Here is a 14,701-nt window from a genome sequence, read left to right as displayed (position 1 = left end):
CTCTGCAGCCCCCTCCCCAGTGCTCGGTGCCTGCAGGCTCAGCGCTGGCTTGGGCCGTGCTGGACCCCGTGTGGGCTGTGTGACACCACTCGCACCCGCAGCCCCCGCTTTGGCTGTCACCACTGCATCACCCAAGGCCTCAGCACCCCAAGAGCCATGGTGCCGGCCAGGCTGGGGACAAAGCCGAGGGGACACCTCGTGCCCAGGCTGTGCCACGCTACCAGCCCTGGGTTTTTGGAAACAGCTCAGAGCAGAGCAACCACAAAGCTATTGTCTTGGCTTCTGCGATCAGACATGAAGCCGCAGGTACCTGCCGGCTGCTCTGCGGAGGCATGGGCAGGAAGCCCAGCCTGTGCTGGGGGGGAGCTGCGTCAGCGGGGGGAGCACTGTGGTGGCAGCACCAAACACAGCACCCACCCTCAGGGACATTTCCCAGGGGCAGCCGAGCCCCATTGTGCTCGCCAACACCAGGGGTGCCCCAGGCAAGGGCTGGTGTGCCGCAGCCTCGGGGGGCATGTGAAGCTCTCCCCGTGTTCTGCTGCTACCCCAGGAAGGGGAAGCAGCACCCGAAAAGGTCCCTGAGGCACCCCCCATCTTCCCTGCGCCATCCTGCATCTCCCCTGACACTGCTTGCGAAAAGCATTCTGTGAAAGTCGCACCCCAGCTGTGACAACTTCTCCTGCAAAGGGTTTGGTGTGGATGGAGGAAGGGAACAAGCAAAAGCAAAGCCCTCCAGCCCAGCCAGCACCACCCAGGGCCCCTCTCCTACACCAGGGGCTGGGGTTGGGGCAGGACAGGGTCGTGGGGGCCCTGAGCGCGGCCCCCAGCACCTCCTGGCCTCAAGACCCAGCTGCTGGCCCACAAGCAGCCCGGTGACGAGCATTTCCTGCGGTGGCACAGCCCCAGCACCCATCGCAGCTGGTGCCTGGGGAGGGGCTGGCAGCGGGGTGCCCGGAGCAGAGCCCCATCCCTCCGGCATGGGGTGAGAAAAGTGGTGAGAAGCCCCCAGCCTGTGGGACAGCACTGGGAGCACGGCCCCTCCGGCCACCCCACCGCAAAGGGCCGGGAGCCACATCTGGAGGCGCAGGCAGGCGCCTGGGTGCACACAACAGAAACCACTGGCTCTTACCACCGCCTCCTTTTATTCCTCCTCAAAGAGCTGCCCCCACATCGTTCACCTTGCTGACCCCGACATCCCCAGGGACAGGGCTGCGGGTGCCCCAGGACACCCTGTGTCCCACGGGGACAGTGGCATTTCCCACAGCACTGAGCACCTCCTGCAAGAGGGAGCTCAGCCCCAGCCCTGCCATCCCCACAGTGCTTCAGGAGGCACCCGCGAGCCCCACCGAGCCTGGGTGCACCCATGGGTGCCCACGGGGCCCTGCCACGCTCAGCAGAGGGAGAACCGCCGGGAGTTGATGTTCATGCGGGTGACGCCAATGTGCTTCAGCGGCATGGAGAGCAGGAAGGCGGCCTTGGGAGGGATGTTGCAGAGCAGGTCCGAGTCCTCCTCGCAGCCCTCGAGGCCGAAGGTGGCATCGTCCAGCATCTCCTTGTGCTGGTGGCAGGCCTGCTCCACCTTCAGCCGGTGCAGCTGCGCCCGCAGGCGCATCAGCTGCTGCGCCAGGCGCTGGTCCGCAGCCTGCAGCTCCTGCTGCGGGGACACGGGGCCGTCAGCACCGCAGCCCCCATGGGGCACAGCCATGGGGCACGGCCGGAGGGGGCTCAGCAGGGTGCTGGGGTGGCGGGGCTGCGGCTTGGCCAGGGCACAGACCCACTGGGCACTGGGAACATGTGGTCCCGGGGTCAGCGCGGAGCCCATGCACAGAGCCCCGGGCTGGCGCGGGGGTGCACACACACACACACACACACACAGCCTGGGGGGGCTCAGGAAGGTTTGTGCCCACACGGCTGCTGCCTCTGCTGCACCAGCGAAGGTCACGCAGCCGTGCCCCAGCAGGGCAGGGCAGCAGGAGGGGGTGGCAAGCGCGGGGCCATGACTCAGAGAACTGGGCAGGGGAGATGGGCAGAGCCCCAAGCACCTGGCAAAAATCCACATCCAGCAGCCGTGCTGGCAAAGAAGGGGCGAAGCTGGGGGCTGTGGCTGGAGCCACCGTTATCCCCTCGCCCCCCCCATGCCAGGGCTGGGCACGACCCCGTGCACCCCACGTCCCCCCAGCTGCTACTCACCAGCTCCGTCCTGAGCCACTCCAGAGCCGCCCCCACGGTGGGAAAGCCGCAGACGCCGCCGTCCCGCTCGCCCCTGGGGTGCCCCGGGGTCCCCTCCGCCCCGCTGGGGGCCCGGCTGCCCCAGGGCTGCCCCCGCACCCTGGCCTCCCACTCGAGGTAGGAAGGGCGCCGCGTCTGCAGCTTCAGCTTGGCCGTCAGCGCCTTGAGGCCCGCCAGGCTCTCCTCGCCCATGGGTGGCTCCTCGGCACCCAGCTCGCTGAAGCTCAGCTGCCCCAGGGCCATGGCTCAGCCTCCGGGGGGGGGCACCGGCCCCAGCCCCAGAAGGCGCCCAGCCGCGGCCCTTTATCCACCACCCCTGGAGCTGGAGCTGGAATGCCCGGGGACACCAGGATGATGATAACGGGCAGGAACTTTGCCGAGCCAGAGTGCAAAGAGGTGGGTGTGCTTCGTATTTTATTTTTATTTTTTCCTTTTCGGGTCCAGCATCATCGCCTCCGGCTGGGAGGAGGCTCCCCGAGCTGCGGGCCGAGGACTCAGCCCGGTTATCGGCACGGGCTGACCCCGGCTTCCCGGCCCGGGCTGGGCGCGGGGGGGGGGGGGGAGGTTGCTAAAAAAAGGGGAAAGGAAGGAAAACGAGCGGCTCCGCGTGCAGCGGGAGGGGGGGGGGGGGCGCGGGGCTGAGCTGCGGTGGGCGCCCGGCTCCTGGCACAGCTGGGCACCGCTGGGGGGCCCTTAAGGTGGGACCCTCGGGGGGGTACAGCGATCCCGGCCCCCCCGGGGCAGCATTCGGCCGTTCCCCGCCCCCCCCCCTTTTTCTCCCTCCCGGAGCCTTGGTGCCCGGCCCCTCAGACCCCCCCCCCCCCCCCCCGCCTTGGGGCCACCTTAAACCCGCCGCCCCCCCCGCCCAGCCCTGCGCGCAGCGGCTCCGTTCCTGCGCTGCGCGGCCCCGCGCCCTCCGCGCCCCCGGCCCCCGGGGCTGTGCGGGCACCCCCAGCCCCCCCATTTCCCCCCCCCATGCACCCCGAGGTCCCTGCTGGCACCCCGATGTGCCCCGCTCGCAGCCTGAGCTCCCCCGCTGCTGCCTCGTTCCCCCCCCCCGGTCGCCCCCCGCTGCCCCCCACTGCCCCCCGCTCGCCCCCCGCCACCGAGGGCCGCGGACCGGAGCAGGTAAGCTCGGGGGGGCCGCGACGGGCACCGCTGCGAGCCGCTCACCGCCCCCTCCTCCTCCTCTTCCTCCCCCCTTCTTCCTCCTCCTCCTCCTCCTCCTCCTCCTCCCCGCCCGGCAGCGCCCTGCAGCCGCCCCCGCCCCGTGCCGCGGGGAGCCGGGGGGGCCCCAGGACCCCGCACCGCCGCCAGCCGCCCCAAATCCCCCCCCCTGCAGCCGGTACCGGCGCTGCTGGAGTGCCTGCAGGCTGCCCAGCCCCTCGGCCCCGTGCCTCAGTTTCCCCACCTGCGGTGACAGCACTGCGGGGAGGAAACGAGCGAGGCTCCCCGCGGGGAGGAAGCTGCACAGGCTGTAGGTGACAAGCAGAGGCTGACGGGCCCAGCGTGGCTCGGGGAGGGAAGAAGAGGGGGGTTTCCAGGCCTTGCTGCACCGCTCACGATTTCCCCTTTCTCCCTCCAGCCCTGCCGGAGGCAGCCGCAGCGGGACCCGGAGCCCAGCCGCCGCCATGGAGTTCTCCGAGCTGATCAAGACGGCGACGGTGGAGAGCGTGCTGCTGTCGTGCGTGGGGCTGCCGCCGGTGAGGGGCACGCTGTGCATCACCAGCCACCACCTGCTCCTCTCCTCCTGCCCCGGGGGGGACGGCCAGCCCGGCACCGTGGAGCTCTGGCTGCTCATCCGCAACGTGGACGCCGTGGAGAAGAGGTGGGTGCCCCCCGCTGCCGGCCCCGAGACCCCCTTCGTGGCGTCACCCCATGTCGGCAGGGGGAAATTCCTCCCCTGCTGCCCTCCCAGCGGCTGCGGAGCCTCTTCCCTCCTCTTCCCCACGGCCCACGCTGGGGATGCTTGCAGCGCTGGGCATTGACCTCCTCTTCTCCTCCATGCCTCAGAGTGCAGAATTTAGGCTGGTACCAGCCCCCCCGGACTAACGACTCCCCACGAGACACCAGGTTTGGCTTTTAGCGCTCTCGGCTCTGCTAAACCCGCCCAGCAGCGCCCGGCTTTGTGCTAACCACGGCGGCTCCGCGGGGCAGGGGCAGCTGCTCTGAGGAGGGGAGATGATGGAAATCGCACCTCCAGGCACACGTGCAACCGGTGCCGGATGAGAACCAACGGGATCCCGGTCACCTCGGCACAGCGCTTTGCCCTGCTCCATCCTCCCAGAGAGCGGGGGCAGCTCCCTGCTGCTGTTTGTCTGTGTGCGCAGCCCCCTCCTGCCCGCGCAACCCCGCTGCCAGCCCTGACCCCGCTGCCTTCCCCAGGCTCGCCGGCTCCTCCGGCACCATCACGCTGCGGTGCAAAGACCTGAAGGTGCTGCAGCTGGAGATCCCAGGCATGGAGGAGTGCCTGAACATCGCCAGCTCCATCGAGGTGAGCCCTGGGCCGGAGCCGCTCCGGGCTGCAAAGGGTTGGCAGGAGAAGGTGGCTGCCTGCAGTGTTTGCTCTGGGTCCGTCATTAACGTGGGTAAACACTCAGCTCCTGGTCTGTGTTTGCACGGGCACTTTGTGATGCCAGCCCTTGCTTGCAGCTGGGACGTGGCCACAAGGAGGGAACAGGGATGGGGGCTGCAGAGGGGGGGCGGTGGGGACGTTCCCAGATGTCCCCATGTGCCCCAGCTCCAATCTTCGCTCTGCTCCAGGCCCTCTCCTCGGTGGACTCCGTGATGATGATGTACCCGTTCTTCTACAGACCCCAGGACCTGCGGCTCGAGGAGGGGTGGCACCTCTTCCCCCTCGAGCAATACTTCCAGCAAATTGCTGCGCAGGTGAGGCGGGGGGGGGAGACCCAGCTGGCGGGGGGGGGGAGAAGCGACTCCCCCAACCCACACCCCGCTGCCCCCATCCCGCTTCTCCCCCAGACGAGCCAGTGGCGGCTGAGCGACTTGAACAGGGATTTCACCACCTGCCCCACGTACCCTGCGGACGTCATCGTGCCGGCGGCCGTGAGCGATGACACCTTGCGGAGGGCGGCCCGATTCCGGCAGGGCGGGCGCTTCCCCGTCCTCAGCTATTACCACCCCAGGAACGGGACCGTGAGTCCGTCTCCCCAGCCCTCTCCCACCGCCATCCCGCCCCGCCGTGCCCCGGCTCCGGCTGCCCGTAGCCCCTCGCCCTGCAGGTGATGCTCCGCAGCAGCCAGCCGCTGACGGGCCCCAACCGAAAGCGCTGCCCCGAGGACGAGGTGCTGCTGGGGACGGTCCTGGACGAGGGGGAGCGGGGCTTCATCATCGACACACGGTCGGCCCAGGCGGCGAAGCAGGCGCGGATGACGGGGGGGGGCACGGAGCCCAAGTCCTCCTACCCGCAGTGGAAGCGGCTGCACCGGCCCCTGGAGCGGTGAGGGGCTGTGCCGAAGCCTGGCTCCTGTAACTGGGGCGATTGCGCTGCCCTGCAGCCAGCACAGCAGCCCCAGCCCCCCAAAACCAGACCCCCCAAGCCCCTCACCCCATTTTCCTTCCCGCCCAGAGGCCGCCCGCTGCAGGAGAGCTTCATTAAGCTGGTGGAAGCCTGCAACGACGCCTCGCTCAGCATGGACCGCTGGCTGAGCCGGCTGGAGAGCTGCCGCTGGCTGAGCCACGTCAAGGCGGCCCTGAGCACGGCCTGCCTGGCCGCACAGTGCCTCGACAGGTAGGGCTGCTGCCACCCCACGGCCCCTCGCTGCAGCCAAAGCACCGTGGCAGCAGCGCCCCAACCACCCGTGCTTGCCTGCAGGGAAGAGGCCAGCGTGCTGGTGCACGGCGCGGAGGGCACGGACACAACGCTGCTGGTGACGGCGTTGGCGCAGGTGATCCTGGACCCGGGCTGCCGCACAGTGGTGGGCTTCCAGGGGCTGCTGGAGCGGGAGTGGATCGAGGTGAGAGCGGCAGAAGCGAGGGGTGGGGGTCCCCAGCCTGTCTGGGCACTGCTGGTCGCCTTCACCCCTGTTATCTCCCCCACTTTTTCGGGGTCCCGCAGGCCGGCCACCCCTTCCACCACCGCTGCGCCCGCTCTGCCTACTCCCACGCCCGGCTGAAGCAGGAGGCGCCGCTGTTCCTCCTCTTCCTCGACTGCGTGTGGCAGCTGAGCCGCCAGTTCCCCTTCTCCCTGGAGTTCGGCGAGAGCCTCCTCCTCGCCCTCTTCGACAACGCCTACGCCTCCGACTACGGCACCTTCCTCTGCAACAACGAGAAGGAGAGGCGAGTGCTGGGAGGTGGGGACGGCAGCGCCCCGTAGGAGCAGTGCCACGGCCACCTCCCTGCCCCTGGGCAGAGCCAAACCCTCACGGTAACAACTGGGGTCAGCCCCAGCCCCGCGGACCCAGGGACTGAGACGCTTCTCAACGCTCCCGTAGGTGCCTGTGTAAAGTGAAGGAGAACACGCACTCCCTCTGGGCCTGGCTGAACCAGCCCGAGGAGAAGAAGAAGTACCTGAACCCCCTCTACTCGCACAACCCGCTGGTCATCTGGCCCTCCGTGGAGCCCCAGAGCATCCAGCTGTGGCAGGGTGAGCTGGGGCCAGCCCTCAGGCAGCTGCCTTTTTCCAAACCCAAGGCCAGAGCCGTGCTCGCTCGCAGACACCACCTCGGCTGGGTCGCACGCGGTGGCTTAGGGAAAGCTGCTCTGCTTTTCCCTCACGTGACACACAACCCCTTGTCTCCTAGGCTTATTCTTCCGATGGATCCGTCCCTCCCAGTACCTAGATGAGGCCCGGGCAGAGATGCAGCGGTTGGTGGAGGGCAACGAGGCGCCTGCCAAGGAGAGCGCAGGGAGCAGGCTGAGCCGGTCGCTCTCTGACCCCGCTGCTCGGACGGAGAACGAAAGATGAGCAGCAGCACGGGCACTTCGGTCCTGGCAATCACATCCCGCTCACCCCATCACCATGGGCTGAGGGGTCAAGGCGATGCAGCAGTTTTCCACGGGACGTGTGCAGGACACGCGGCCTGTGGAGCCCAGGGAAGCCTGCGCGTACCAGGAACGTGGAGGACATCCCAGGGAGAGGGGGGACAGATGCACTTGAGCAGCCTCTCAGCCACGCAGACTGAACGTGGCGCAGTAAAGTGGTCTCTCGCAGTCTGCTCCTGCGTTGTGTGGTGTTCCTCGGGCAGGAGCTGGGCAGCGCAGGGCTCTGCGGCGCCAGGAGCAGCCCTGCTCCCTCAGGCAGGTTCCTGCTCTGTTCCCCAGCGGGATCGCAGCAGCTCTCGGACCTGGACCACCCGTGGAGCAGAGGGCAGGAGGCCGACGTGCCCAGCAGCTCCCCTGCAGCATGCCGGCCCTGCTCCGTGACCGAGGCGTGGTTGGCACAGCTTCTAAGCAGCAGAACACGCTAAACTCACACCAGCCTCTCCACAACAGGCACGCTGGCTGCAGCGTAAGCGTTGCATCAGTCACTTCAAGCTGGGAGCCAGCCTAGGAAATGGGTCCTTGAACCCAGTTTCGAGGAAGGAAAGAGATAGGAGCCACCCTTCCAAGCAGGCAGACACAGGGACAGAGGGCTAGGAGGAGGATTTGCAACACAACCTTCCTAGCGCAGGAAATAACTGTTCCATGAGGAAAGTTGGCTCAGGGTCAAGCCAGCAAATAAACAAAGCACTACAACTGGGCGCGCATCATCTGGAAAACAATGACTGGCTACCGCGCTTCCAGCCCGTTCACGGATCCAGCACTGCTAGGGCTGGACCCCAGCAGCTGCAGATCGTTGCTGGGAAAGAGTTAACCTGGGCCTGGGCGAGGACAGAGGCGCAGGGAGCAGCAGCACCGCTGCCTGCCGAGGGGCGGAGAGCGAGGCACTGCCAGCAGAGCTGGGAGAGCAAAGCAGCCAGGTTAATTTTGTCCCAGAGCACAAGAATAGAGGCACTTTTTCTGGCGTTTAGAAAAGATTTTTTATTTATTTCCTGCCGATTTTTTTTTCTCCACTGATATATAAATATGCCCTGCAGGCCAGGAAGTTAGCATCCACAGGGGCAGGCAGGCAGCCAACCCAACTCCTTTCCTCACCCTCACTCTACCTCCTGAGAAAGCCACAGGTTGTGCCATTCTGAGCTGGCTGGGGTTCTATATCCCCCCCCTCCATACAGCCCCTGAGTTTGCTGCTGCCTCCTGCGGAGCAGACCAACTTCAGGCCTTACAACAGTTCTGCTCAGGAGCCAATGGGCTGGGCAACGGATAGGAAGAGGGAAGAAGAGGAGAGGACGTCCTCCTTTAGGCTTCAAACTCAAACTCGAAGTACTGGGGGTCAAAGTAGTGGATGCGAACGTAGCCATCCTCACCACCACTGCTGTAACTGTGCGGGAGAAAAGATGAGAAAGTCATCAGTCCTGTCAGGAGCTCAGCTTTATATCAGCAAGAGACAGAATCTGTTCTCAGAACACCCTCCAAAAGCTAAGAAATAGTCACAAGATGAAAAAAATATCAGTAACACAGCAAAACGTGCAGCAGGGCGTAAATGACCCCCAGAGCCAGCCTGACGGGAGGCAGCAGGGTTGGAATGGGGGAACTGGGGAAGGTGCTGGCTTCATTCCCACTGCAGAGCTCCTGTGAGCCCAGCCATATCCTAACCAAAGCACAGGCTAGGTTTGATTTGAGCATGCTGGAAGATCTGCAAAAATCCTTACCTCTTTCCATCGGGGTGAAAAGCGACACTATTTATCGGACCAAAATGACCCTTCACTCTGCCAAACTCTTCTTCAAAAGCCAAGTGGAAGAACCTGGGAGAAGGAAGACGTCAGGAGCCCGGTTAGGGACACAATCAGGGTCTCTTCAGAAAAGCTCTGCAGTTGTAATGACTCCTCCAAACACTGCCAGGGGCAAGATGTCAGGAGTACTCTGGGTGAGGACTCAGCCCTGCCAGAGGAAAGCACCAACCTCGCCTCAAATTTGCCAATCCTGGTGGAGGTCGTGGTCACATCCATGGCCTCTTGCCCACCGCCAAGCACGACCTGCAAAGAGCAGAGGCCACAACACTGCAGGACCGCGTGCACCACGCGCGCAGCAGCAGGCAGGGAAGTGCTCCTGCACTAGAGAGCAGTGAAGCTCCCTGGGCCCATCCCACAGCCATGTTTATATCACAGGCTGGGCTGGTGATGCCGTGCCTTCCAGCCACCTGGGACAAGGCAGGAGTCGCAGGGAGACCATTACGAGTGGGATCATTCTTACGTGATCAAAAATGGGGGAGAGGGCGGCAGAGTTCACTGGTCGCTCTGTCCGGAAGGTCTTCAAATGTTCCAGTGTCGTGCAGTCAAAGAGCTAAGAGGCAAAAGGGAGAGGCTTAGAGAGTTGTGCTGCAGAAGGACATGCAGCCCAATTAACTCATGCAAACCCCAGCCCCAGGCTGCCAGTCCTCACACAAGTGGATGTTAGCACTGAAGCTGCTCAGGGGCACCCAAAACCCAAAGACGCTTCTCCAGAATCCCCAAATACCTGCCCAAGGTGAACGTCACCCTTACACCTTCTGCAGGTAGCACGCCGCAGCCTCCATTTTGGTGTTGCTGCTAATTTAATGTGGCGATGCCTCCCCGTTCCCACTGAAGTCTCCCACCCAGCTTTGACTTTACACCCACTCAAATTTCCAAGGAGCAAACCCCTGCGGTAGTCTCTGAGCAGAGGCGCTACGAGCAGATACCAGCGGACCGCTGCGTTACCAACAGGAGGCCTCACCTTGGCTGTGTTGTCCTTGGAGGCGGTGATGAACATGGTCATGTCCCTGGAGGTCTGAATGTCATTGATTTGCTTGGTGTGCTCCTTGATGTTTGAAAGCTGCTCCCCGGACTGAAGGGTCAAACAAGGCAGCTTCAGTGAGCAAACAAAGTGAGCACGCTTCCCCGATAAAAACAGTGTAGGAGATACCACTGTCAGCAGTAGGACGGCCTTTCTACATCAGCCTGGCTAAAGGGAACCACATATTTTCACTATCCTTCCACGAGGCTGCTGGTTCGAGCCAAGAAGCCCACGTTCTGCCCCGTGACCACCGAGGAATGCTGCAGCCTCCTCCCCACGCGCTGCTGCCAGAGGAGATGCCGCCCCTTATCGCACTGACCTTGGCGCTGAACTGGTTGAGCTCCCCACTTTCGTGCCCTGCGATGATGAACTCCCCCAGGGGGCCCCACACAGCACTGGTGATTTTAGAGTCACTGCAGGGGATTTTCATGTAAGGCTCGTTGTTCTCTGCAGGAAGGAAGGAAGGAGACGGACAGACAGACGGCATGGCACCAGCTCTGGCCGCCAGTGCTTCCCCTTATTCCCTGCTGCAGGCACAGGCTCAGAGTCCTCACCGATCTGGCTGGGGTCCCGCAGGTCAAAGAAGCTCACGAAACACTGGTAGCCCATCTGCTTGTCCGTGGAAAACATGATGATGTTTCCTCCGAAGTCAAAGCCACACGTCCTCACCGCCGAGCTGGTCTTCACCAGGGCAAGCTGCTTTCCTGCACACAGAGCAGAAACCGTCACTCACTGGGGCCTGCACTGCAAAATTAATGAACGTGACCGAGTGGGCAGGATACCGGGCAGAAGTGAGGAGATGAGCAGGCCAGTACGCTTGGACTAAATAGGAGGTGAGTAAATTGGCCCCAGGTGTTCACTAGAAACCGGGCACACACACACACACACCCGTTAGGATTCAGACCTCTCACAAACTCCAGAGCAGGACAGCGCCGGGAGTCGGAGCTGGCGGCGGGGGAGCCGGGAGCCGTACCTGTTTCACAGTCCCAGAGCCGACAGCTGTTATCTGCAGAGCCAGTGAGCACGTGTCGGGTGTCCCCTAGGTCACCAGTTAAGGAACATCAGCGTGTTTGTAGCCCCCAGAAGCTGTTTAGATACCCAGAAAGTATTTATACACAAGGTCAAAACGGTGCATTACAGCGAGAAATTGCTGAGACTGAGCAAATTCCATTATAGGAGTGGCAATACTCCAGTACAGACAACGAGTCCAAGCGCTCCTACTATAAAACCCACAACTTGCCTCCTGAAATGGTGAGAAAAAGGCTACAGTTCTTGCCTTAACACAACCTTTGTACATTTTCACCTCTGCTACGTCCTACCCACATTGGAGAGGGAAGATCTTGTTCAACTTGGACGCCTTCCTCGAGCTGCCTGGGCCACCTCAGTCACAAATGTGGGCAGGTGTCACTGCACATGTTATCCCAAACAACACCCCCAGAAAGAAAAAGAAACAAAAATATCCAAGAGATGGAGTAAGGGAAAGTTAAAAGCACCACGTGGCCTCCCCGCCTGTCACACGGCAGCAGCTGAAAGGAACGGCTGAGCTGAATCACTCTAAATAACAAGCAGAGCACAGACAAACTGGTTTTGCCGACCAAAAGATACAGTCTGCGTCCACGCACCAGACGGCTCCCGTGTGGCCATTGTACGTGCCGAGCCGCTCCCCGTTCACTGAATACCAAACGTTGACGATCTAGGAGAAGGGGAAAAGCCCTCACCAAGCAGACCTCCTCAGGAGGCTCCGCTAACCCACCGCCGCCCCTTCCCTGCTGCCCAAGGAGGACAGGGGCTGATTTACGCCGCACTCACGGGGTCCTTGGCCACAGTGAAGAGCAGGTCTCCCTCGCGGTTGTACTTGATCTGCGTGATGGAGCGCTCGTGGCCCTGCAGCAGGATCGGCTTCTGCAGGGGGAGAGGTGACAGCTGGGGTCAGAAAGGGCCGAGGGACCCGGCCGGGATCCCCCACACGGCTGTCATGGCCCGGGAGCCCCCACCCGGGCCTGCACCGCCTGAATAAGCCCTCATAGCCCCTCCGAGCCCCCTCAGAGCCCTTCACCAACCCCTCAGAGCCCCCCATAACCCCTCGCCAACCCCTCGCCGGCCCTTGCAGCTCCCTCACAGCCCCCCAGAGCCCCCTCGCCACCCGAACAACCCCTCACCAACCCCTCGCAAACCCCTCACAGCCCCCCACAACCCCTCACTGCCCCTCGCCGCTCCCTCACAGCCCCTCACCAACCCCTCACAGCCCCTCATAGCCCCCCACAACTCCTCACAAACCCCTCACAGCCCCTCACCAACCCCTCAGAACCCCCCATAGCCCCCCACAACCCCTCACTGCCCCCCACAGGACCCCCACCACCCGAACAACCCCTCACCAACCCCCCGTAGCCCCCCGCCGCCCCCTTCCCGCTCCCACCATGGCGGCGGCGGTGCCGAAGCCGAGGCCCGACAGACAGCGAGGCCCTCGCCACCGCTTCCGGGTCAGAGGGCGCGCGGCCGGCGGAAGTTCCGGCGCCGTTGCTATGGCGACCGCGGGTGCGCTTCCGGGATGGGGGACGAGGGAGCCGGGATGGCGGCGGGCGGCTCGGGCCTGCGGCCCCCGGCAGGGCCGGGCCGGGGCTCGGGGGGAGGCGGGAGAGGGGCACGGGGGGGCTGCGGGAAGGCGGCGGGGGGGGGACGCGGCCGTAGGTTCGGGGCTTTGGGGCCTTCCCCGAGGCGGACGCGGCCTCAGGCCCCAATGGCCGCGGGCAGGGCCCTGAAGGGGCCGGCCCCGGGGGGCTGGGGGCAGCCGGCCCGGCCCGGGGCTTCCCCTGAGGGGAGGCTGCGGAGAGCTGGGGTCGGTCGGGGCCTCCGTGGGCAGGGCAGGCCCCGTGCGGGGGGAGAGGCTGAGCCGGGGCGGGCCTCGGGGCCGCGTCCCCCGGGGCTGCTGAGCTGAGGCCGTGGCGCAGGGGAGGCGGCGGCGCTGGTGCTGGTGGCCGCGCTGTGGGGCAGCACCGGGCCCTTCCTGCGGACGGGCGCGGCGGGGCTGGAGGAGCTGCGGCACCGGGGCCGCCTGCGGCAGCTGCTGGCAGAGATCAGCTTCCTGGGCCTCAACTACAAGGTGCGGCCCCGAGCCGGGGGGGTCACGGGCTCGTTCCTGTGTGCTTCTGCACTAGATACCGTTATTTAAACTGTTAAACATCCCTTCTGTTGGAAGAATTAGTTATCCTCTGTAATATTTCATTTACTTGCCTATAGTGCTGTTCTTCCCGTGCAGAATTCAGACTGCTCTGTAGAAAGCAGGTCGTTAATCCTCACATTTTACACGAAGTAAGCCCTGCCTGCCACCTGCAGACTGGGGAACCAAGGCACCGAACAGCTCGTGACTGGCAGCAGTCAGCGGCGGGCTGCATTTCCACTCCCAAACGTGGCACAGAACAAGGGGGTCAGGGCTCCTTCGCTGCTGCTCACTGCGGGGTGGTTTCCGTGCCGTGACTGACCGGCTGTGCTCTTCCTGCAGTACATGGTGCCCTTCCTGCTCAATCAGTGCGGATCGCTCCTCTTCTACCTCGCCTTGGCATCTGCAGGTCAGCTGTCGTCGCTTTTGTGGAGCGGGATTTTGGGGAGGAGCCACGTTACTGATTAGTTTGGTGACCTGCTCGACGTTTAGTCAGATGTCTTGTAATAAACTGTTTGTGTTACACTGTTCATTTTCAGACCTGTCCCTGGCGGTACCGCTCTGTAACTCCCTGGCTTTGATTTTCACTCTGGTGACTGGGAGGATTCTGGGAGAGGATATCGGCGGTAAAAGTAAGTTGCACTTAAAGCATTTTGGCGTACTGTCTCCTGCATCTGTTTGCTAACTTAGAGTTGTGTGCTCCCCTCCGCTCTCCTGAAAACCAGCAAACGTGGACACAAGCACTGAAACTGGTTAAGTGGTAGTTCTGGCTAGGAAGCTGGAAAGGAAGTGAAAGTGACTTGTACGTGAGTAGGGCGAGTGAATTTGAATTGGCCGTTCTAAGCTAGCAGAATTTACAGGCCTGAGCCTTTACCTAACTATTTAACTGTAAGAGAAACATTAAGGAATATGCCTGCTTTGAAACAGGATGCCCCGTAAGCCCCAGAATGTGACCACTCATACCCCTTCCCATCCCTCACTCCATACTATAACGTTATCCTGCTCAGGAAGTCAGAAAACGGCAGGAAACTGAAAACTTAAAACCCCAGAGCCTGGCAAAATAGCTGTAGGACCACACCGTGCTTTGTCTCTGCAGGGGCCGTGGCAGGAATGGCGCTCACCCTCCTGGGTGTCACTCTCTGTGTAGCTGGTTCGTGACCAAGGCGCAGCGAGCAGAGGAAGAGAACGCCTTTAAACGTGACCCCGTGGCATGAGGGGAGCTTCTGGCTCAGCAGCCGACCGCTGGGCTCTCATTCTGACACCCGGCTGCCTGGAAGCAGGGATTGGATTCCCCAAGCACCAGGGTGGAGCAAGGCATATCGCAAGGACATCCTATCTAGTGTCTTAAGGAATCTTTTCCTGTGGGTGTTTCAAAGCAGGGGTGGGAGGAGGGGGAATAAATGGTTAATAAATAATTCAACTGGATCTTCTGGGATCGACTGACTTTGTGTGGAAGGAACCTATGTAGGGACCTGGACAGTAACACCACTGCAGTTCGTT

General features: G+C 63.2%; 4 protein-coding genes across 7 annotated transcripts; 2 read left to right on the top strand and 2 right to left on the bottom strand.

Moving 5' to 3' along the window:
* Positions 1-1,212: 1,212 nt before the first annotated feature.
* Positions 1,213-2,472, bottom strand: FAM167B (family with sequence similarity 167 member B). The gene is made up of 2 exons (XM_035562156.1): positions 2,191-2,472; positions 1,213-1,654 (listed from the first exon to the last, which is right to left on the bottom strand). Exons 1-2 carry the CDS (start codon positions 2,470-2,472, stop codon positions 1,391-1,393), a joined length of 546 nt encoding a protein of 181 aa, XP_035418049.1. The 3' UTR covers positions 1,213-1,390.
* Positions 2,473-3,099: 627 nt separating this feature from the next.
* On the top strand, positions 3,100-7,406 carry LOC118255699 (myotubularin-related protein 9-like). Of its 4 annotated transcripts, none has more exons than XM_050715192.1 (12): positions 3,100-3,357; positions 3,815-4,057; positions 4,243-4,302; positions 4,615-4,723; positions 4,993-5,118; positions 5,212-5,385; positions 5,472-5,689; positions 5,819-5,980; positions 6,065-6,206; positions 6,308-6,528; positions 6,684-6,835; positions 6,993-7,406. In XM_050715192.1, the coding sequence occupies exons 2-12, from the start codon at positions 3,861-3,863 to the stop codon at positions 7,154-7,156; spliced, it is 1,725 nt and encodes a 574-aa protein (XP_050571149.1). In that variant the 5' UTR covers positions 3,100-3,357; positions 3,815-3,860; the 3' UTR covers positions 7,157-7,406. The 4 variants fall into 4 exon arrangements, with proteins under 4 accessions (XP_050571149.1, XP_050571150.1, XP_035417976.1 ...); XM_035562083.2 differs by lacking the exon at positions 3,100-3,357 and adding an exon at positions 3,481-3,706; XM_050715193.1 differs by lacking the exon at positions 4,243-4,302 and having other exon boundaries at positions 3,104-3,357.
* Positions 7,407-8,185: 779 nt separating this feature from the next.
* Positions 8,186-12,586, bottom strand: EIF3I (eukaryotic translation initiation factor 3 subunit I). The gene is made up of 11 exons (XM_035562143.2): positions 12,461-12,586; positions 11,854-11,946; positions 11,650-11,737; positions 11,018-11,083; positions 10,599-10,748; positions 10,364-10,491; positions 9,985-10,095; positions 9,484-9,573; positions 9,193-9,266; positions 8,943-9,035; positions 8,186-8,611 (listed from the first exon to the last, which is right to left on the bottom strand). Exons 1-11 carry the CDS (start codon positions 12,461-12,463, stop codon positions 8,530-8,532), a joined length of 978 nt encoding a protein of 325 aa, XP_035418036.1. The 5' UTR covers positions 12,464-12,586; the 3' UTR covers positions 8,186-8,529.
* TMEM234 (transmembrane protein 234) lies at positions 12,548-14,626 on the top strand. Its single transcript, XM_035562178.2, has 5 exons — positions 12,548-12,579; positions 12,993-13,144; positions 13,544-13,610; positions 13,741-13,833; positions 14,298-14,626. Exons 1-5 carry the CDS (start codon positions 12,567-12,569, stop codon positions 14,357-14,359), a joined length of 387 nt encoding a protein of 128 aa, XP_035418071.1. The 5' UTR covers positions 12,548-12,566; the 3' UTR covers positions 14,360-14,626.
* Positions 14,627-14,701: the final 75 nt, after the last annotated feature.

Source organism: Cygnus atratus, chromosome 23 (assembly GCF_013377495.2).
Source record: "Cygnus atratus isolate AKBS03 ecotype Queensland, Australia chromosome 23, CAtr_DNAZoo_HiC_assembly, whole genome shotgun sequence".
Classification (NCBI taxonomy): domain Eukaryota; kingdom Metazoa; phylum Chordata; class Aves; order Anseriformes; family Anatidae; genus Cygnus; species Cygnus atratus.
Note: the sequence above shows the minus strand (reverse complement) of the source record. Positions and strands in the feature narration are given on the sequence as shown.

Bases quoted from the DNA above. Each gene is read 5' to 3' on its own strand.
- FAM167B (XM_035562156.1), bottom strand. From the start codon at position 2,472: ATGGCCCTGGGGCAGCTGAGCTTCAGCGAGCTGGGTGCCGAGGAGCCA. The intron at 1,655-2,190 runs GTGAGTAGCAGC...GTGTCCCCGCAG, and splicing joins AGTGGCTCAGGACGGAGCTG to CAGGAGCTGCAGGCTGCGGA.
- LOC118255699 (XM_050715192.1), top strand. From the start codon at position 3,861: ATGGAGTTCTCCGAGCTGATCAAGACGGCGACGGTGGAGAGCGTGCTG. The intron at 6,207-6,307 runs GTGAGAGCGGCA...GGGGTCCCGCAG, and splicing joins TGGAGCGGGAGTGGATCGAG to GCCGGCCACCCCTTCCACCA. The intron at 6,836-6,992 runs GTGAGCTGGGGC...CTTGTCTCCTAG, and splicing joins GAGCATCCAGCTGTGGCAGG to GCTTATTCTTCCGATGGATC.
- EIF3I (XM_035562143.2), bottom strand. The intron at 9,036-9,192 runs GTTGGTGCTTTC...TCCTTCTCCCAG, and splicing joins ATTGGCAAATTTGAGGCGAG to GTTCTTCCACTTGGCTTTTG. The intron at 8,612-8,942 runs GTAAGGATTTTT...TCTCCCGCACAG, and splicing joins TTTCACCCCGATGGAAAGAG to TTACAGCAGTGGTGGTGAGG.
- TMEM234 (XM_035562178.2), top strand. The intron at 13,145-13,543 runs GTGCGGCCCCGA...CTCTTCCTGCAG, and splicing joins TCCTGGGCCTCAACTACAAG to TACATGGTGCCCTTCCTGCT. The intron at 13,611-13,740 runs GTCAGCTGTCGT...GTTCATTTTCAG, and splicing joins CCTCGCCTTGGCATCTGCAG to ACCTGTCCCTGGCGGTACCG.